The 22,405-nt window shown below is 42.8% G+C and overlaps 1 protein-coding gene across 5 annotated transcripts in view; it reads left to right on the plus strand.

Annotated features, from left to right (window-relative positions):
• Nucleotides 1-22,405, plus strand: part of KYAT3 (kynurenine aminotransferase 3) — a 62,041-nt gene that overhangs the window by 4,092 nt on the left and 35,544 nt on the right. Inside the window, exons 1-4 of one of the 5 annotated variants that reach the window (XM_068239839.1) lie at nucleotides 3,336-3,365; nucleotides 6,447-6,547; nucleotides 13,633-13,691; nucleotides 16,979-17,123. In XM_068239839.1, coding sequence (XP_068095940.1) covers nucleotides 6,449-6,547; nucleotides 13,633-13,691; nucleotides 16,979-17,123 — 303 coding nt within the window. In that variant the 5' untranslated portion in view covers nucleotides 3,336-3,365; nucleotides 6,447-6,448. Of the gene's footprint in view, nucleotides 1-3,335; nucleotides 3,366-6,446; nucleotides 6,548-6,609; nucleotides 6,701-11,672; nucleotides 11,711-13,632; nucleotides 13,692-16,978; nucleotides 17,124-22,405 lie in introns of those variants that run through there. The other 4 variants (XM_068239838.1, XM_068239842.1, XM_068239841.1 and 1 more) reach the window with 4 other exon arrangements.

The raw sequence follows: 22,405 nt of genomic DNA on the forward strand, positions 1-22,405 counted from the left end.
TTGCATCGCGTTGCAATGTGATTATATTGTCACATAGACACGCAACTTGAAATGCAAAAATACAAGTGCCATCACTCTCCAGGTTATGAAAATAGAAAACCTTTACTGGTGGAAATATAACACACATGGGAAACCCATAAAACCAATTAAAAGCTCCGGAGCACTCCATAAACAGACATGCCGCAATCACACTCTCATGCCACCAACCACACAGGGGTACCGGTACCTCAGCCTAGATAACTGCCCTGCAGGAGGGGGGGAAAAGCTGAGTGGGGATGCAGGCCGTCTGCAGAGTGTCAGCTGCTGGGCGGGGAAAGTCAATGTGGCTACCAGGATACTGATAATGGATAAGTGGAGTATCTTCACCCGCATTTGCGGGACTCACCAGTCTTCGCCCAAATATCGTCCTGTTGTTGCCGCTGTGCGCACAGAGGACACTAAAGAGGACAGATAGACACGCAACTTGCCTGAGTGTTTATGAGCATGGAGGGGGGTGGGGATAATGGTGATCAAGACAGGTTTCTGATTGAATCACAATATGGCTTCTGATTAGCTTCGTCAGCCTTTAGGGCTCTTTTTTTCAATCCGAGTGTCACATTATTGAATCGACCCAATTTCTGATCACAAGGGCACCATGACTAACACCATTCCACCTAGTTCTTTGGCTAATCACTAATGCACCGCATGCTGCACTCTGTGTGATTGTCCTGTTCTAGCTTTTTCAATCCCCAACATGCTCATTTTAAATGTGGTGCACACCAGAGCGGCAGGCGTTTTGCAGAAACGAAAAATGCCTGGGTGAGGCATTTTTTGGATTTCGGATGCGTTTCTGCCTCAATGTTAAGTATAGGAAAAACGCAAACCGCTCTGAAAAACGGCACTTCAGAGCGGTTTTGCAGGCGTTTTTGTTACAGAAGCTGTTCAGTAACAGGTTTACTGTAACAATATATGAAATCTACTATACTGAAAACCGCAGCAGCAATCCGCAAAACGCTAGCAAAACGCCTCATAAAAATAAAAAAAAGCGTTTAAAAATCTGCTAGCATTTTGCGGATCTGCTAGCGGGTTTTGGTGTGCACCAGCCCTTAATGCAGAATACAGTAGAATCTTTCTAGTAAACTCTAAGGGACTGGGCATAGTAGTTTAGTATCTCAGAAGTTTACTATATTGTAATACTCAAGCACATAAAGCATACTATAGTACTGTATGTTAATTCAGTCAATAACTGGGAGTCCATTTTTCTTTTCAATGCTTCAGCAAGTGAGCAAAGACAAGGTCTAAGCTAGATCACACTGCACAGTGCTAAATTTCTAGCGATTAGCATAGATCTCGCCAGTTAATGCAGGTACAGTACTTAGGGCCCAGACACACTATAAGCTCTCTTCTGAGCGCTTTGCGATTGATTAGCGCTTTCTGAGTGCTTTTTAAAAATTTCTCTCATCCACTTTCATTAAAATCACGGTAAAAATTGCTGCGATCGCGCAAACACATATGCGAAAAATCGCATCAATTTTTACCTCGAATTTTAATGAGTGAATGTAAGACATTTTTAAAAAGCGCAAATCGCAAGAAGCGCTCAGTAAAGCACTTATGGTGTGTCTGGGCCCTTATAGTGTGCTCCTCTGTCCACATTTGTGGGCAGCCTGGATGATACTGTAGCATTGTAGCCATGCACAAGCAAGTCACAGATCATAGGCAATTCCCTCAGTAATCAGGCAGCAGCTTACACAGGAATCCTAGGTCTCACTCAGCTGGTGCTTTTGAGGTAATAAGTGCTGGCCCAGAGTAGTGTGCAAATAGCGAGTAGGCTACAAGTGGTTGTCAGCCCGCCCAGGGCTCATGGGTCTCTGACTGATGTATGACGGATGCACCCTTCCGTTTTCTGCATAGGAAAACTGAGAACCAATGTTAATCAATTTTTCACATGCAGAAAAATAACTGACCGCAATGCAGCATTGTCAGAAAACACATGCAGAAAAACACACATAGAAAACTGATAGACGTGTTAATCCAGCCTTACAGAATACAGTAGTGGATCCCTTTAAAGGTAGCCATACAGAATTCAACTGAATGGATATTAATTTTCACCTTTTTTTTCTATTTTTTTCTATAAAAATGTTATTTTTTTGTTTTGTTTGAAAAACTATTGACAGCCCCCCCCCCCCCCCCCCCCCCAAAAAAAAACAAAAAAAAACAAAAAAAAAATGGATAGAAAAAACATACAAACTGGATGTTCTTTCTACTCCGACTTTGTTTGAAATTTTTGGAAAAATCGATTTTAAATGCAAGCAGAAAAATTAATCAGATTTCTATGCTAAAAAACAAACAAACAAACAAACAAAAAAGCACAACAACAAAAATTGTGTATGGGCACGGCCTCAATAAACAGGTGACAGCGTTGGTATTTTTAAATTGCATTAAACTGATTTGCGGATTGCTTTCACAATTTTGACAATGGCCTCAATTCATAAAGCATTACCGCATGAGGTAATGCTGAAAACAGCTGACTTTCCCGAGCATAGTATCAATTCATAAAAACTGTTACCGCATGAAAAACTAAAATTACCGAGCAGTGAGGAAAATTACAGACTTGGCTGTAGTTACCTCCAACACGTCAGTAAATTGTCAGCAAATGTCAATTCATAAAGCCTTCAACTAGCGGTAAGCCAGACGATAATTACCGACACCTCTGGTGAGGTCTTAACAATGCAAAGTGCAGGGAGCCAAAAGTCTGAGCAGGGAGCCGAGGTCTCTGTGAGTCATCTGTGCAGGGAGCCGTCTGTGTGAGTCATCTGTGCAGGGAGCCGCCGGAACCGTAATTACAGCTTGTAACAAAAGAGAGATATCGCCACACTTCTGCTGTACCGCTCAATGGGCTGCGGTAATTTACCGAACTTCAAAGGCAGCTGTGAAAATCTTTATGAATTAGCACACAAAGGTCTAAAATATCGAATGCGGTATTTTCCCTCCAGATTTTTTTTTATCGCATTGCTTTTATGAATCGAGGCCTATGGGGCTTATTTGTGTAAAGCTTTATTTGCATAGAGTATAATGTTTTATTTTATGCAGAATATTAACTTGCTTTCATGTTACCATCATCCATGATCTAATTGCTTGCTCTTTACTTTCTAATTTACTTTTTGTTTTGCTTAAATAATTAGAGTGTGTTGACATTTTACCAAATCTTTCATGTAGTTGAGCTCACATGGATTTCAGGTGCAATAATTAATTTGTCAACTTGTATTCCTCTTCTTTGCATTGTTTCGTTTTACTGCTACTAAACATGTCTTTGGCTGTACCTTTTTTTATGTTCTTGCTTCTTCCTGCTTTATTAGGCTATGGCTAGAATTAGCCTCCTACTGATGGTAATCACCTTTTTAATGGATAAGTCTCAGTATATGTTGGTACTAGATAAAGTTATCAAATTAATTGTAAGTTATTCAAGATGTTTAAAGAGCACCTAAAGTAAGGGGGATATGGAAGCTGACATATTTATTTCCTTCTAAACACCACCAGTTGCCCGGCAGTCCTGATCTTTTTTGGCAACAACCGTGTCTGAATCACACACCTGAAACAAGCATGCAGCAAATCCAGTCAGACTTCACTCAAATATGTGACCTGCATGCTTGCTTAGGGTCTATAGCTTAGAGTATGAAGCTAAATGCACACGGAGGAGGATAGATCCAGCAACAAGTGTTCTGCGAACCCGGTCAGCAGGTACACAGCGTTCGTGAAAAGGAAGTCAAGCGATCATGGTACTTTGCGCGGAGTCGTTGGGGATCTTAAAGACAGTTGTTTTCACCACGTGTCTCTAAACGCCGTCCACGTGATCACGCATCTGTACCCATGTTGCAAGATTGCAGTATGGATCGCTCGTTGCTCAAAAAATCAGGAACATCAGGAGAGTAAGGCAAAAAAGAATCATCAGGAGAATGAGGCAACTGGTATTATTTTAAAAGGAAAAATCCATATCCTTCTCAGTTTAGGTTCCCTTTAAGAGAGAACGCTAGACAATGCTTTTATATTAGTCTGGAATAGAATGATGGAAGGTTACAATCTCTACCAGATTCTTATTGCTTTTTCTGTCCTTGCTCAGGAAATGCCCTATTGCTCTGTGTTCCTGTGACACCCAAAATGCTGTTTTATGAACCGCAGTCTTTCGTCTGCCTGGAACACATTCTTCTATTCCTTAGAAAAGTCAGTGAAAGCAGATCTACACCAAGAAAGTGAATTCTGTTTATATCATGAGTAGGCAGCAGCAGCACTACTTGTTGTCCCACTTTTATTTACTCATTTTCTTTCCCTTTTGGGAAACTCTTTTGGAGCTCTATATATATATATATATATATATATATCTATCTATATATACCCAAGAAGTTGTACCTAAACAAGATGCATGCTGAGAGTCTGAGACCCATAAGGGAAAGGGTTAGAGCAAAGTTGGTGGCTTGGGTAATGCTTGAGGATCAAAAAGAATTCTAAAGCCACATATAAGCAACATATTGACAGTGTCCAGCACCAACAAATGTGGTGTCTGTTTAGCTCAGCTATAAAGTAACTTGCCAGTATTGACAAAAAGCATAATGTTAGTGTAGGTTTGCACTATTGGGGGCGTGACAATAATAATGATGGGACTGTCGACAGATCAGACACATGGCAGTTTTTCTTCTATTTTACTCCATTTTTCAGATTGAAGGAACAAGCATGGTCACCTGGTGACATTGTCACTGACTTCTAAGTTAATTCTCCAAAGGAGTATGTGGAGAATTGAGCAGAAAAATAGTTTCTGTGAGAGCATTCCTGAATTGAGAGGAAAAAAAAAATCTAATGACTAACTTATTACAATCTTGAGCACCCCAAAGATGCCCATCCCTGATCTAATCTTGATTGTACAATCTTACAAAACTAATTTAGTAGACTGGTAAATTAAGTGAATATACTTTGCATGGATACTTTTGGTCATCCCTCATATTACATAAACGTGGTAAGATTGGATACTCAAGTTTTGTATCTCTACTGGGCACCTTAACAAGTTCTCCTAGTATCTACGTGTATAAGAAGCTGAGCCCAGGGTGTCCACCTGAACAAGGGAGTAGAGATATTACCAACACCTTCCCTCGCTCTGTCATAATCCAGGATTGATGCACTTTAAAAATAATTTTGCTTCAGTTTAAAACATTTAATTTCAGGGCTGGACAAATTGTGAGAGCCAGAAAAAAGGAAGCTAGGGTGCTTGAGGTGACTCACTAGCCTGCTCGCCCTACAGACTAGTAGGCCAATCCCAGCATCATTGCACACTAGTACACAATCAGAATCTTTATTATCGACTGGGTCGTGCCTGGAATTGGTCTTGGCACGTACAGGGTACTGATACAGGATATAGATACAGATACAGGACAAGTCAAGCAGTCAGAAAGGAACAGAACGTAGTTACAACACAAAAAAACCCCTCAAAGTCAGCTTGAGCTAGGGCGCCGTCTATCCACGTGCAGAGTGCCGCAGTGCAGACATGGTGTTGTGGTGTGGGGATGGGCAGTTACGTGGAGAGAGTTCAGAAGGTTGACAGCCGAGGGAAAGAAACTGTTTTTATGCCTTGACGTCTTGGTGAAGATGGACTGGAACCGTAGCCTCCGGCTCAAGGGGAGCTGACTAATGAAGCGATGGCCTGGGTGTGAGGGATCGCTGGTGATCTTTAATGCTCTGGAGTACAGCCTGGAGCGGTATTATGTCTCTTTTCTCCAATGCCCCAGGAGCTTCATACTATCATGAAATTACCGCATTGCTGGCATCTTCTTTTCCTTCTAATTCCCCAACGGACGGACCTCCAGCCTCTGACTGGATGGCTGTGGAATGGGGCATGTTCTCTGCAGAGAAGCTGAGCATCTGCCTGCTGGAGGCGTGTCAGTTGCACACTCCCTTCCACAGCTGCCTAGTCTGAGGCGGAAATGTACTGTGCTGAATGCCTGATGCTGTAATTTTATTTATTTATCATTACTGAGCTCCTGGGACACGGTGGGACAGATGATATAGTGCTTGCTTCTTCTGTTGATCTGTTCTAATATGCATTGATGCTGGAGATGTCCCTACTAGTCTGCAGATCAAGCAGATTTGAGTCACCTCAAGCGCACTAGCTCCAAAAAAGAAACCATTGAGCCTGAAAAATTGTTTCTGTATGACAATTGTTGTCAAAGATAATACATTGATGCTGTTAAATACAGAAAATAATCTAAACTAACAACTCCAGGCAAAAATGTTAAGTTATAGCTCCTCCAGCCCCTGGGAAACCCTGTTGGACTGCTTTCTTTACCCTTTCTGGCAAATGGACTCCCATGTCCTGATGTGATTTGTCCAGCCCTGCAGTGTATCTTCACTTGTCAATATGGCAGCATCTTAATTACACCGTTTTGCTAATTCTGTGCTTCTTTTTTTATTGACCCGTTCTACAGGCATGTTGATTGCTTTTCGTGCTCTGTGTCGCCTGGGGAATGGCTTTCATTTGCTGAAGACAGTCCATTCCTCTCACCTCCTCAGGTTTTCCACAGCGGGAGTATGTATTGTCCTGTGCATTCCCATAGACCTGATGCAGAAGTGATTCTGGCATTGATGGTGTTGCTATGTTATCCCGTGAGGTTATTTTTAGGATTGTGTCTCTAATGACCTGAGCTCACAGTAATTCACATTTGTTTCCCTTTGCTTGCAGGTATTTATCTTGCTGTTGCAGTCATTTATTTGCTATATTCTGTATGATTTACTGTGACCAGGCCATAGCTCCTTCTAGACATTGGCAGGATTGCAATAACGATACAACAGATTTTGCCCTTTGCTGACAAGTCTGCTATGCTCATTTTAATCTAAATATGCACAAAAATGTTTCCTCTTTAGCCAAAATTGTGTTGAAGGGATTTGACAGAGGTATGTTTGTTTCTGATAAATGGACATTTCCTCGCTTTATTGGATCCCTGTTGTTGTGTTGGTGAATGGTTATTAGTCTGAACAAATAAAAACATTGACTTGGGAGGAAATAAAATGTTCTCTATGTGGTATTATTTAGAACAAAAGATAAGAAAATGTATCATGTTTCCAAGAATCATAATCTGTAATTTCTAGCAGTCATTTGGAATAATCCACTTCCTAAAAACAACAATTATTCATTGGAGCCGCATTGGTAAAACTGAAGGGTCTTTGGGTTCCAAAATATTCCTTTATGATTCCTTGCCATTTATCTTTCTCTAATGCTGGTTATACACGACTCGATTCTTCCGGCGATTCTTTTATCTTCCGCTCGTTTTTCTTTTTTTACATTGTCAATGCAGAATCGAGCGGCAAAACAGTCGGGCGGGAGATCGACATACATGTCTGAAATGATCTACAGTGGCTTGCAAAAGTATTTGGCCCCCTTGAAGTTTTCCACATTTTGTCACATTACTGCCACAAACATGAATCAATTTTATTGGAATTCCACGTGAAAGACCAATACAAAGTGGTGTACACGTGAGAAGTGGAACGGAAATCATACATGATTCCAAACAGTTTTTACAAATCAATAAGTGCAAAGTGAGGTGTGCATAATTATTAGGCCCCCTGAGTCAATACTTTGTAGAACCACCTTTTGCTGCAATTACAGCTGCCAGACTTTTAGGGTATGTCTCTACCTGCTTTGCACATCTAGAGACTGAAATCCTTACCCATTCTTCTTTGCAAAACAGCTCCAGCTCAGTCAGATTAGAACACAGGTGTCGAACTCCAGGCCTGGAGGGCCAGATCCATGCCAGTGTTTAGGATGGACTGAGAAAGAAAGAAATGTGTTCTACCTGATGACCCACACCTTTCCTCATTCAGACCCATCAATTCATTTGAGCTGTTTAAAAAATGTGTGAGGATCTCGGCCCTCATAGGACCGGTTTGACATACCTGGATTAGATGGACAGCGTTTGTGAACAGCAGTTTTCAGATCTTGCCACAGTTTCTTGATTGGATTTACATGGAGTGCAGAATTATTAGGCAATGAGTATTTTGACCACATCATCCTCTTTATGCATGTTGTCTTACTCCAAGCTGTATATCCTCAAAAGCCTAGTACCAATTAAGCATATTAGGTGATGTGCATCTCTGTAATGAGAAGGGGTGTGGTCTAATGACATCAACACCCTATATAAGGTGTGCATAATTATTAGGCAACTTCCTTTTGATTTTGGCAAAATGGGTCAAAAGAAGGACTTGACAGGCTCAGAAAAGTCAAAAATAGTGAGATATCTTGCAGAGGGATGCAGCACTCTTAAAATTGCATAGCTTCTTAAGCGTGATCCTCAAACAATCAAGCGTTTTATTCAAAATAGTCAACAGGGTCGCAAGAAGCATGTGGAAAAACCAAGGCACAAAATAACTGACCATGAACTGAGAAAACTCAAGCATGCAGCTGCCAAGATGCCACTTGCCACCAGTTTGGCCATATTTCAGAGCTGCAACATCACTGGAGTGCCCAAAAGCACAAAGTATGTAATACTCAGAGACATGGCCAAGGTAAGAAAGGCTGAAAGACGACCACCACTGAACAAGACACACAAGCTGAAACGTCAAGACTGGGCCAAGAAATATCTCAAGACTGATTTTTCTAAGGTTTTATAGACTGATGAAATGAGTGTGAGTCTTGATGGGCCAGATGGATGGGCCGTGGCTGGATTGGTAAAGGGCAGAGAGCTCCAGTCAGACTCAGACGCCAGCAAAGTGGAGGTGGAGTACTGGTTTGGGCTGGTATCATCAAAGATGAGCTTGTGGGGCCTTTTCGGGTTGAGGATGGAGTCAAGCTCAACTCCCAGTCCTACTGCCAGTTTCTGCAAGACACCTTCTTCAAGCAGTGGTACAGGAAGAAGTCTGCATCCTTCAAGAAAAACATGATTTTCATGCAGGACAATGCTCCATCACACGCGTCCAAGTACTCCACAGCGTGGCTGGAAAGAAAGGGTATAAAAGAAGAAAAACTAATGACATGGCCTCCTTGTTCACCTGATCTGAACCCCATTGAGAACCTGTGGTCCATCATAAAATGTGAGATTTACAAGGAGGGAAAACAGTACACCTCTCTGAACAGTGTCTGGTAGGCAGTGGTTGCTGCTGCACGCAATGTTGATGGTGAACAGATCAAAACACTGACAGAATCCATGGATGGCAGGCTTTTGAGTGTCCTTGCAAAGAAAGGTGGCTATATTGGTCACTGATTTGTTTTTGTTTTGTTTTTGAATGTCAGAAATGTATATTTGTGAATGTTGAGATGTTATATTGGTTTCACTGGTAAAAAAAAATAATTGAAATGGGTATAAATTTGTTTTTTGTTAAGTTGCCTAATAATTATGCACAGTAATAGTCATCTGCACACACAGATATCCCCTAAAATAGCTAAAACTAAAAACAAACTAAAACTACTTTCAAAAATATTCAGCTTTGATATTAATGAGTTTTTGGGTTCATTGAGAACATGGTTGTTGTTCAATAATAAAATTATTCCTCAAAAATACAACTTGCCTAATAATTCTGCACTCCCTGTAGATCTGGACTTTGACTGGGCCATTCTAACACACGGATATGTTTTGTTTTAAAGGGGAACTGAAGAGAGAGGTATATGGAGGCTGTCATGTTTATTTCCTTTTAGACAATACCAGTTGCCTGGCAGCCCTGCTGATCCTCTGCCTCTAATACTATTAGCCATAGCCCCTGAACAAGCATGCAGCAGATCAGGTGTTTCAGTGGTTCAGACTTATAAGTCTGATCTGACAAGACTAGCTGCATGCTTGTTTCTGGTTTTAATCCGATACTACTGCAGAGAAATAGACCAGCAGGGCTGCCAGGCAACTGGTATTGATTAAAAGGAAATAAACATGACAGCCTCCACATACCTCTCTCTTCAGTTCCCCTTTAAACCATTCCATTGTTACCCTGGCTTTATGTTTAGGGTCGTTGTCCTACTGGAAGGTGAACCTCCACCCCAGTCTCAATTCTTTTGCAGAGTCCAAGAGGTTTTCTTCCAAGATTGCCCTGTATTTGGCTCCATACATCTTCCCATCAACTCTGATCAGCTTCCCTGTCCCTTCTGAAGAGAAGCACCCCCAGAGCATGATGCTGCCACCACCATATTTGACAGTGGGGATGGTGTGTTCTGAGTGATGTGCAGTGTTATCTTACCATCGCACATAGCATTCTGCATTTTGGCCAAAAAGTTCCATTTTGGTCTCATCTGACCAGAGCACCTTCTTCCACATGTTTGCTGTGTCCCCCACATGGCTTGTGGCAAACTGCAAACGGGATTTCCTATGCTTTTCTGTTCACAATGGCTTTTATCTTGCCACTCTTCCATAAAGGCCAACTTTGTGCAGTGCACGACTAATAGTTTTCCCTATGGACAGATTCCCCCACCTGAGCTGTAGATCTCTGCAGCTCATCCAGAGTCACCATGGGCCTCTTGTCTGCATTTCTGATCAGCGCTCTCCTTGTTCGGCCTGTGAGTTTAGGTGGACAGCCTTGTCTTGGTAGGGTTACAGTTGTACCATACTCCTTCCATTTCTGAATGATCGCTTGAACAGTGCTCCGTGGGATGTTCAAGGCTTTGAAAATCTTTTTGTAGCCTAAGCCTGCTTTAAATTTCTCAATAACTTTATCCCTGACCTGTCTGGTGTGTTCTTTGGACTTCATGGTGTTGTTGCTCCCAATATTCTCTTAGACAACCTCTGAGGCCGTCACAGAGCAGCTGTATTTGTACTGAAGTTAGATAACACACAGGTGCACTCTATTTAGTCATTAGCACTCATCATGCAATGTCTATGGGCAACTGACTGCACTCAGACCAAAGGGGGGTGAATAATTACGCACACCCCACTTTGCAGTTATTTATTTTTAAAAAATGTTAGGAATCATATATGATTTTCGTTACAATTATCACGTGTATACCACTTTATATTGGTCTTTCATGTGAAATTCCAACAAAATTGATTCATGTTTGTGGCAGTAATGTGACAAAATGTGGAAAACTTCAAGGGGGCCGAATACTTTTGCAAGCCACTGTATCTAGCCATCTAAATGACTCAGAATCGAGCCATGTATTCCCAGCATTAGGACTGTGGTACATCCTCGGTTTTGTAGCTCCAACAATAGCTTATCCTGTTGTGAGAAAGATATGTTGGCGCTCATATTTTCACTTAAGTTGTTTGTTTACACTTGGGCACTTTTTTTGCTTTACCCTTTCTGCACTTAGGGTAACGCAACAGCAAAGAAAGTGTTTGGGGCCCAGTACACTAACATGTTGTGCCAGAAGCTTCCAATTCACCGCCGACCCGCTGCAAATTCTACAGCGTGTTACCATGAGACCCAGCGGCTGCAGAATGAATGGAAGTCAATGGGCAATGGAAAAAAATTTAAAATTTGTTGGCAGCAGCGGTGTGTGACATGGATGTGCAGAACAATGCAAATATGATAGGGCAGTTGGGAATCCCAGTGACATACTTCCTATCCAGCAGGGAGTACGCCACTGGGCGAGAGGCAGCGAAAGGCATGCATGCGGTGCTATGCATATTTCCCGGTTGGCGCACTCTGCGGCAGGGTCATATGAATCTCGTTTTTGGCAGAGCGATGCGAGGGGTGGCGCATCGCACCACAACGCTTCCTTCGGGCATTCCTATCTCTCTCCAGTCTCCAGTCCTTGACTTGACAACTACCCATTAAGGTATGTTCCATCATTGCCTTATACTTTTTGCAGCCACCAGTAGTCTGACATTTATATCATTCTAGCACTTCATAGATTTGTCTTTCATGCACTATTATGTCTATTATTGTGTTAAGTACTTCTTTGTGGCACTTATTTATTGAAACAGTACCCGGGTTGACTCTTCAGTGGAACCACACAGATCCAATTTTGGTTGTCTGTGTAGGGATCGGACATACTTTAGTGAGGGAGGCAGTAGGGATTGGTCACTCCTCATATCTTATTTGAATGTAGAGTGCCCCTGTTTGTTAGGTGTTTTTCTGATTTTTATTTGATTTCAAAGTTGAATAAAATTGGTTGTGCAGGCTAAATGTCAGGATTTTTTTTTTTTACTCTGGTCCTCCTATCCTGAGACCCAGAAATGTAACTACATGTAGGCATTTGCTTTACACGTTATAGGGGCTGGATAGTGTAATTGACAAAGGAGACCTTGGTTCAAATCTCAGCCCTTCCTGTTCAGTAAGCCAGCACCTATAAAGGGAGGAGTACTTGGGATAGACTCCCTAAAGGTGGCTATACACTTGCAAATTTTTCTTTCACCTCCTGCCCTCTCTGTATAAGATTTATATAAGGATCTGTTGCGTGAGCCGAAATTGTCTTAAGGTGGCCATACACTTATAGATTTGCAGCAGATTCAACCATCAGATTCCTGTCAGATGCCGGTCAGGTCGAATCTGACAGGAACCTATCTGATTTGTGCCACACACTAGGAACAGATTTCCAATAGATTTCAGAATTAAATCTATTGAAAATCAATCCAAATGCATTACACCATTTGAACCAATGCAACTCTATGGGCCATCAATCAGCTGCCAGCAGCTGGTCACTGCACGTCACCGTCGCTTGCTTCAGTGGCAAATCGGGCACTTATGCCACATCGCACCGCATCAGGTATGAAATGCCCTATAGACTTTCATTGGCATAGCGTTAACCTGTGGCAAAAAAGGTACCGCAGTGCACCGGTGTGAAAGGGGCCGGAGTGCTTCTCAAGTAGCTAGGGATGATCAATGAGATGCAAATTGTTCTGGAATTATGCCATTTTTTTATGCAAATGTATGCAGTTTGAAAATGGTTCACTGAATTTAAACCCAGGTTGCGCAAGCTTATATGCGCAAGCCTGGACACGCACGTGCGCAGTACAGATCCCCTCGTCTTAAGAAGCACTTGGAGATGTGAGTACTTCCGAAGGCTGACTGAAGAGAACCCAAAGCCCTTCTAAATATTGCATAAACACAAAACAGGTTTTTATTTTTATTTTTTATTTTAAGATTTTATTTTTTTTTAGTTTAATACCTTTTTTAGGAATAGTGTTCCTCAGTGTAAGCTTGCAAAGATTGTGGGGGGATTTCATCCGTACATATAAATAAGATTAAAAGAAAATCTAAAGTGACTTATGTAACACTTGGTACACACTATGCAATTTTTCTGTCAGATCGACAAGTCTAATTGCTAATTTCCAAACAGGTCCGATCTGATCTCCGATCATTTTTCTGATTGATTTTGTACAGAAGTGAACGGAAAATCGATCAAAAATCAGATCAGATGTGTTGGAATGTCGTGTACCAGGCATAAGAAATGGACTTTGTTTTACTTATAGAATACGTCCAGGCAATAAAAAAAAATCCACTTACCTGGGGCTTCCGCAGCCGCCCTGTGCCGCCGCCGCAGCTCCGGTTGGCTCCCGGCAACAGAGGAGACCGGGAGCCACCGAAGCTGCGGCTACGTATCATGGAGAATGCTGTATTTCATAATAGCCAATCAAATTCTGAATCAGCTTACTCTGCTCGGGTCTATTTACTATTGACTGTTGGTGGTGGAGATATGGGTCTTTGCAAATATTTTATTCTTTACAGATTATAATTTTTTTTTTTATTTACTCACAGGTGATGTCTTCAAGGCATAAAAATGCTAAAAGAATCCAGGGAATTGATGGCAATGTATGGTAAGTCATTAGTTGGGGGGAAGTTATGAATTCCTTTAATAAAGGTCATTCTGTTGATGTAGTAGTGAAAAGCAAGAGTGTGGAGTATTGTATGTGATATTTACTTTATTTGGATTTTTTTATTTAAAGGACTACCGTATTTTTCGGACCATAAGACGCACTTTTTCTCCCCCAAACATGGGGGGAAAAAGTGCCTGCGTCTTATGGTCCAAATGCTGCAATTTTTGCCCGGCACCAGTTGTCCCCCTCCACCCTTAAAATCAAGTGACCGCGTCTGCCCCGTCTGCCTAAAGTGTGTGTGTGTGTGTGTGTGTGTGTATGTGTGTGTGTGGCCTGCAGTATGTTAATGCACAGTGTGTGTCTCCCGAGGCTGCCGCGACCCTCCATACATTGTTTTCGCCCGCCCCCCGTCCTCCTCTGCCCCTCCTCTGCCTCCCTTCCCTGGCTCTCTAATGTGGGGATATGCGGGGAGTGTGAAGGCTGCTGCGGCTTACCGAGTGATTATCGCGCTGAGCATCGGTAAATCCGGCGCGTTAACTGCCGCCGGGTGGTCCGTGCACGTTGCCGTAGCCTCTCTGCCTTCACTTCCGCATTGGTGATGTAAGCGGAAGTGAAGGCAGAGACTACGGCAACGTGCACGGACCACCCAGCGGCAGTTAACGCGGTGGATTTACCGATGCTCAGCGCGATAATCACTCGGTAAGCCGCAGCAGCCTTCACACTCCCTGCATATCCCCACATTAGAGAGCCAGGGAAGGGAGGCAGAGGAGGGGCAAAGGAGGACGGGGGGCGGGCGAAAACAATGTATGGAGGGTCGCGGCAGCCTCGGGAGACACACACTGTGCATTAACATACTGCAGGCCACACACACACTTTAGGCAGACAGGTTGTCACAGGGGACAGAAAAGTACAGGTTGCACAAGAACACGGGGCATTTTAGCGGAGAGGGGCACTTTGGAGCACCCAGGAGGGCACGTTGGAGGACCCGGGGGGCACGTTGGAGGACCCGGGGGGCACGTTGGAGGACCGGGGGGGCACGTTGGAGGACCCAGGGGACACCTTAGAGGACAGAAGGGGCATGGATGAGGACACAGGGGGACAGAGGACCACACAGGGACAGTGGAGGTAAAAAAAAAAAACACTACAGGTACAAAGGGGACACATAAATTGGGGAGGGGAGAATATCCACAAGATGCCCCTGTACCATGGATGCCACAGGTTTAGTATTTTTTTTCCTGGTTTTTGTCCTCTAAACCTAGATGCGTCTTATGGTCCGGAGCATCTTATGGTCCGGAGCGTCTCATGGTGCGAAAAATAGTAAGTCCTGTTTGTCCTGAATTGAACAAGATTACCATGCTCAGTTCAAAGATTTTCTACACCTGAAAAGATCCAAAGTTGCCATTTAGATCGACAGCATCTAAATCTCCAGCACAATAACCAGGCTGGGAAAAATTATCACTAACTGTCAGTCAGCGAATACTTCCCCAGAGTCCTTTGTCCTTTTATATTCTTTATAATGTGTCTACCAACTATCACTGCCTGCTGGCCACTACATTGTACCTGTCACTGCCTGCTGGCCACTACAATGTACCTGTTACTGCCTGCTGGCCAATACATTGTACCTGTTACTGCCTGCTGGCCAATACATTGTACCTGTTACTGCCTGCTGGCCAATACATTGTACCTGTTACTGCCTGCTGGCCAATACATTGTACCTGTTACTGCCTGCTGGCCAATACATTGTACCTGTCACTGCCTGCTGGCCAATACATTGTACCTGTCACTACTTGCTGGCCAATAAATTTTACCTGTCACTGCCTGCTGGCCAATACATTTTACCTGTCACTGCCTGCTGGCCAATACATTGTACCCGTCACTGCCTGCTGGCCAATACATTGTACCTGTCACTGCCTGCTGGCCACTACAACCTACTTGTCTCTACCTGCTGGCCACTACAATATACCTGTCACTGCCTGCTGGCAACTACATTGTACCTGTCACTGACTGCTGGCCACTACATTGTACCTGTCACTGCCTGCTATGCTAGCCACTAAAATGTACCTGTTACTGCCTGCTGGCAACTATATTGTACCTGTTACTGCCTGCTGGCAACTATATTGTACCTGTCACTACCTGCTGGCCACTACATTATACCTGTCACTGCCTCCTGGCCAATACATTGTACCTGTCACTGCCTGCTGACCACTACAATGTACCTGTCACTACTTGCTGATCACTACAATGTACCTGTCACTACTTGCTGACCACTACAATGTACCTGTCACTGCTTGCTGACCACTACAATGTACCTGTCACTACATGCTGACCACTACAATGTACCTGTCACTGCCTGCTGGCCAATACATTGTACCTGTCACTACCTGCTGACCACTACAATGTACCTGTCCCTGCTTGCTGACCACTACAATGTACCTGTCACTGCCTGCTGGCCAATACATTGTACCTGTCACTGCCTGCTGGCCAATACATTGTACCTGTCACTGCCTGCTGGCCAATACATTGTACCTTTCACTACTTGCTGGCCCCTACAACCTACTTGTCTCTACCTGCTGGCCACTACAATGTACCTGTCTCTACCTGCTGGCCACTACAATGTACCTGTTACTGCCTGCTGGCCACCTGGTGGGGTGCCATGGTTTGTAGTTACGCTGCATCCTTCACAACAAGTTCTTGCATTTTGTTTGGAAGGTAAGTCCAAATGCTCAGCATCTGGCAAATGTAATTACTTCCGAAAGCTAATCTTTCAAGAAACATCTTGTACTCATAATAACAATAGTGACTTTTTTTTTTTTTTTTTTTTTTGCTACAAATGTGCTAACATGGCTACAACATTAGGAATGGAATTTAAATGTGAAATTGTGGTAACTTAATGCTACCATCTGCTGTTTCTTTTAGGTACTGAAAAGTACTTCACAGTTATCTCCAAATGGATAATACTGATAGAAATGGAATGTTATTAACATGAATTCTATTGTTAAATTATCTAAGTTTACCTTTTGTGATTTTGACCGATTTCAGATTTTCAGTCTGGCTTCATTCACGCTATGGAAAGCAGTACCTGCGTTTTGCACCACTATGATACCGCCTGGTGTCAAGCTGATACTCTGGTCATTACATTGTGTATGGTAGCACACAGGAATGTGTGCAGTGGTGTATGCACAAGTTACTCTGCATTGCAGGGCGCTAGTGAGAACACTAGGCATGCTATCAGAATTAGCCTGTGCTTCCTTGCTGTGACCTTAATAATAACTGCCTGTATCTTATAGGGTGGAGTTTACAGCCCTGGCTGCAGATCCGTCAGTAGTTAATCTTGGTCAGGGCTTTCCAGACATATCCCCTCCATCCTACGTGAAAGAAGGCCTTGCGCAGGCAGCAGCTGTGGACAGACTTAATCAGTACACGCGTGGATTTGTAAGTTATGTATAATGTTTAGTTTATTTTACTGCTGATGAATCTGTTAGCTGATTGACTGTCTTGCAAGTTTTCAGCTTGCTGCATCTTACAACATTTACATTTGTCACAGACACTTGCATTGCAAGGCCTAAAGGCTATATTGACAAAAGTTTGAGAGTGGGGTTAATTTATTGTCAATGGTTAGGTAGTTTTGTTGTATTAGGCTTTACCACTGGTATAGCATTATGTAAGGCAATGTAAAGCAAACTTGGGGGTTAAAGTGGACCTGAACTCTTGCACAGGACAAAATAAAAACAGAGAGACTGTTTTAGAGAGTTTAGCCTGTCTAATTCCTCCTCATCTGTGACTAATCACAAGTGTAATTTGATCTCCCAGCTTTGCCAGTCAGAAATCTTGGCAGCGTCAGCAGAGCAGCTAATTTGTAAACACCGGATGTTAACACGATTTCTTCTTTTATAAAAGTAGGAAGTATACACACTGCAGATTTATTGCAGGATTTCTATCATCTGTAACAAAGAAATGTTTTTCGTTAAAAGCTATTATGCTGTTGCTTATCTTTTAAAGCAGAGAGGAAGTTCTGAGTTCAGGTCTGCTTTAAAGTATACGCAAGGAGAACCTCTGATTAAGAAGCACATACTAGCCTAAGAAGAGGGAATCCTCTGGATCCTGTAGAGGCTTCCCACATGGAGCTCCGGTCCCCTGTTGTAGAGCGCGTACCCCTCACAGAAATCCATCTAGGGCTTGCGGAATTGAAGACCAGGACTGCGCTCCTCTTCAGAAATGAGCATGACTGTACTGAGCTTGAGCCAGTTAGGCCGCTCATGCTCAAGTGGCTCTGTGCTACCGTGCAGACACTCCCGTGCATGCGTGGCAGCAGACTGGCTGCGCTCTTGCATGAAGAGGACCGTGGCCCAGGCTCTGGCAAGCAGCAGTGAGGAGGACAAAGGAAGCCCAGACAGGATCCAGAGGCTTTCCTCTTCCTAGGCAAGTATGTGTTTCTTAACCCAAACTTTGGCTTGGGTTCTCTTTTTAGTAAAAAAAAACTTCCCTAAAATGATTGTCCTCTCTGCCACCTTATAAATATCTAACATTTTAGTACTGTACATTACAATCTGCAATCTTGTACTCTCCGATTTCTGAAATTGACATTGCCTGAATGGACATCTTCTGAAAATCTATGTACTGTGTGTGGTAGGAATAGATTCCTTTCCAAATTGATTCAGATCAGAGAGGAATGAAGTGTTTTGCCACATTGGGTGGCAATATATAAGTGTATGGGCGTTTGAACTTTTGTACTGCACAGTTAAATTGAAATTATAAAGTTGCAACAAAGTTCATTAACATTTTCTCCATTCATCTTCCAGGACAACCACAATAGAACAAAAAAGAGAATCTGTACTCTAAAATTCTTACAATAAAAAGCATACCATTCTATTCAGTATGTTCTCCTGGGCCCCTCTGTGCTGTTTCTGCTTCTCCCTGCTGCAATCCTGGCTTGTAATTGCCATTTTTATCCAGTGCTTACAAACAAAAGACATAGCTCAGCGTGTGAGTCATACAGAGCTTGGAGGGGGCCTGGAGAGGGTGTGTATAGCTTCTAGCCAATCACAAGCAGCAAAGCACATTCCAACCAGACTGCCTCAGCCCGACAGAGCTGGCAGAGGAGAGAAGATTAGATCATATAACAGAGATAATACAGCCACTGTGCAAATAGGAAAGGCTTTGTTACAGAGTCTCTTTAAAGCCTTTCTTTCCCTCATAGGCCCTCAACTAATTTTTGTTCCTACACAAGGGAGACTGGTTCTACCCTGTACAATCTTTATGCATAGATAAGTCTCTGAGGTTACCAGTAGGATAAGGAATATAATAAGTGGTAGTATTTCACCCAAACCTTTATTTAGCTAACAACTTGGATTCCAAAGGGGATAATTTTTATATCTAAAGGTTGTACCGATCCAGTTATCCAAGTTCCACCAAGAGATGACCACCATGTGCATTAGTTTAAAGATCTGGTTAGACTTCTTGGTAAAGTTTTCATGCTTACTTTATCTGTTCTTCCAAGTGTCCTAAATTTTTCTTGAAAAAGGTTACAATAAGAAATGTTCTATTAGCAGCCTTAAAGAGGAACTCCAGTGAAAATAACTTAATGGAAAAAAGTGCTTAATTTTTACAATAATTATGTAAAAATGATTGAGTCAGTGTTTGCCCATTGTAAAATATTTCCTTTCCCTGATTTACATTCTGAAATGTATCACATGTGACATTTTTACTGATGGGAAGTGATGTCTGTGGAAGGAGATGCTGCTTGCTTTTTTGGCAGTTGGAAACCTCTGTTATTTCCCACAATGCAACAAGGCTCCTGCAGTGTGATGTCAGCACCTCAGTGTTGTGAGGCGCTGACATTACACTGTGGGAGGGGTTTCACCACAATATCAGCCATTCAGAGCCCACTGATGATCAGTTTGAGAAAAGGTAAAGATTTCTTGTGGGAAAGGGGGTATCAGCTACTGATTGGGATGAAGTTCAAGTCTTGGTTACGGTTTCTATTCAAAGTCCAAGTTGCTGCATTATCTGTGTTTGACAAACGTTTGTCTAGAGCAGGGGTGCCCTTTGTGTAGATCATGATCTACCAGTAGATCGCAAGGACTTCATGGTAGATCACGATCGCATAAAATTTTCCATTCTGTATGTACAATTGTGCTACTAAAATTGTACATACTGTAGGTAGATCATTTTGACTTGCTAATTTTTAAAGTAGCTCACAAGCCGAAAAAGTGAGGGCATCTCTGGTCTAGAGATCCTAATCAAATGTTCTTTTAAAACCATAGAGGGCTCACTTTCTGTTTCTGTGAACATTTTTTCCTACCTGGGACTTGCCAGTGGTGTTTAATAGCTAGCCTCTAGGACTTTTCTTGGTAGCAAGCATGCTTACCAGAAGTCAGTGGTTGACATGCTCTCTGTGTTTACAAGGGACAGCCCTGTCACTTACCGTATTTTCCGACGTATAAGACACACTTTTTCTCCCCCAAAAATGAGAAAGAGTCCCTGCGTCTTATACGGCAAATGCAGGGAATCCCTGACATACAAACACCTGCTATACGAACCGCTGCCACGTCGGGGATTCCCTGCATTACCTCCCTGTGTGGTCTGCTCTGCAAGTACTGAAATTTGTGTATCGGCACAAATGTTAACAATATATGTGCCTCTGGCTCCCTGTGTGGTCCGCCTCCTGCCGCTTCCCTTCCCCCGCTTCTGTGTCCGCTTACACCCCCCCCCCCCCCCCCCCCCGCTTCTGTATCTTACTGTCTATGTCTCCTCTCTGTCACCTCTCTAGTGATGGCTTCTGCAATACGCATCATCAGTGAAGCCATCACTAGGGGGCGACAGAGAGGAGACCAGGCTTGCATTCCCGGAGCGCGGCTGAAATAGTAAGACCGCTGATATGCTGACACTCGGGGGTGCGTGCACACAAGCGGGGGGTGGGGAGCAGACACACAAGTGGGGGGGGGGGAGCAGGGAGGCAAGCACATAAGAGTGGGGAGGGGAGTGACAGGAGGCGGACCACACGGGGAGCCATGGGCACATACGGGCGGCACAATGTTAAAGGGGAACTTCAGCCTAAACACACATACTGTCATTAAGTTACATTAATTATGTTAATTAGAATAGAGAGGTAATGTAATATTTTTTACCCACCCTGTTTTAAAAGAACAGGCAAATGTTTGGGATTCATGGGGGCTGCCATCTTTGTCATGGGGGCAGCCATCTTTTTGGTTGAAAGGAGGTGACTGGGAGCATAAGACACAGTTCCAACTGTCCTGTGTCCTGATAACCCCTCCCAGCTGCATGCGCTAGGCTTCAAATGTCAAATTCAAAATGTAAATATGTGCTGATACACAAATTACAGTACATGGGGAGCAGTCCACACAGGGAGCTGAGGACACATGGGGTCCACACTGGGGGACACAAGGACACATGGGGACACAGGAGAACATTAATTGGGGGAGAACATTTACAAGACGCTCCTGGAATATAGATGCACCTGGTTTAGTATACTTTTTTTTTTTTCCCTTCGTTTTTGCCCACTAACCCTACGTGCGTCTTATGTTCTGGAGCGTATAATATGGTGAAAAATACGGTAACTGTCCCTCTGATGGGCTCACAATCTAATCACATACATAGGCTAATGTCTATGTATGTGTAGTGCATTGTATGGATTGCAGTCTAGAGCCAATTAAAGAGGGAAAGGGGAGGGGGATACAAAAAAATTTGCTTTTTTTTTAATTTATAAAAAAAAAATGACAGTAGCAGCAGCAATCAGAGACCTCCAAAATACAGCTCTACTAGTGAGAAGAAGAGGAGGTAAGATTAATTTGGCTGCTACGTTGTATGGCCAAGCAACAAACTGTTAAAGCTGCAGAGTGCTGAATTTTGAAAAAATCACCTGGTCACTAGGTAGGCATAAACCTGTGGTCCCTAAGTGGTTAATGACTAACTGTACAAGATATCCTTGTAAGCTTTCAAATATTTGTTTCTTCTTCAGGCATGTTACAGATGTGTTACATGTTTCAGAACTGGATCAGAACCATAACAGTTCTGTATCATGCCTGAAGAAGAAACTTAGTTTCAAAAGCTTGCAAAGAAATCTTGTACAGTTAGTCATTAAAGGAATCACCTAAACAACTTTTGTTGTTATGTCAGCCATACTATCTCAGGAAAAAAAGATAAAATCCTTCTTCGTATTTCCTATTTTAACTGTGGCTATTTTGAAGATAATCCTGATGTCATTTCCTCCCTTACCCTCCTCTGCCTGATTGACCACCCTCCACTATAGAAAGTGCATTGTCTCAGCATGAGAAGTATTGGCCAATCAGAGAGGAAAAGAGGTGTGGGAGGGTAAAACAGTAGAGAAAGGGGCTTCAGCCAATCAAGCTGCATTAGTTAAGTCTGGGGGAAATAGAGAAGCAAAACAGGACAACCCAGCATGCCCTGCAACTTCCTTTTTGTGTACCAAATAAGAGTGAGGTAAACTGGAAATTATCATTTATCAACAAGAAAAGTAATAGTGATGTTTAACTTTTGGATTGCCTGATTACTTGTTTACCAGATAAAAATAAATTTTTTTTTATGCCCGACAGTTACATTTTAAATTGACCATACACTTATGAATCGCAACCCAATGTGGCAAAATGATTCCTCTTTGAAAGAAACCATTTGCTACCACATTCTACACATCGATTTTAATAGATTTCAGCAGGGAATCTGTTGAATATCAATCA

This window comes from Hyperolius riggenbachi, chromosome 6 (genome assembly GCF_040937935.1).
Source record: "Hyperolius riggenbachi isolate aHypRig1 chromosome 6, aHypRig1.pri, whole genome shotgun sequence".
NCBI classification, from domain to species: domain Eukaryota; kingdom Metazoa; phylum Chordata; class Amphibia; order Anura; family Hyperoliidae; genus Hyperolius; species Hyperolius riggenbachi.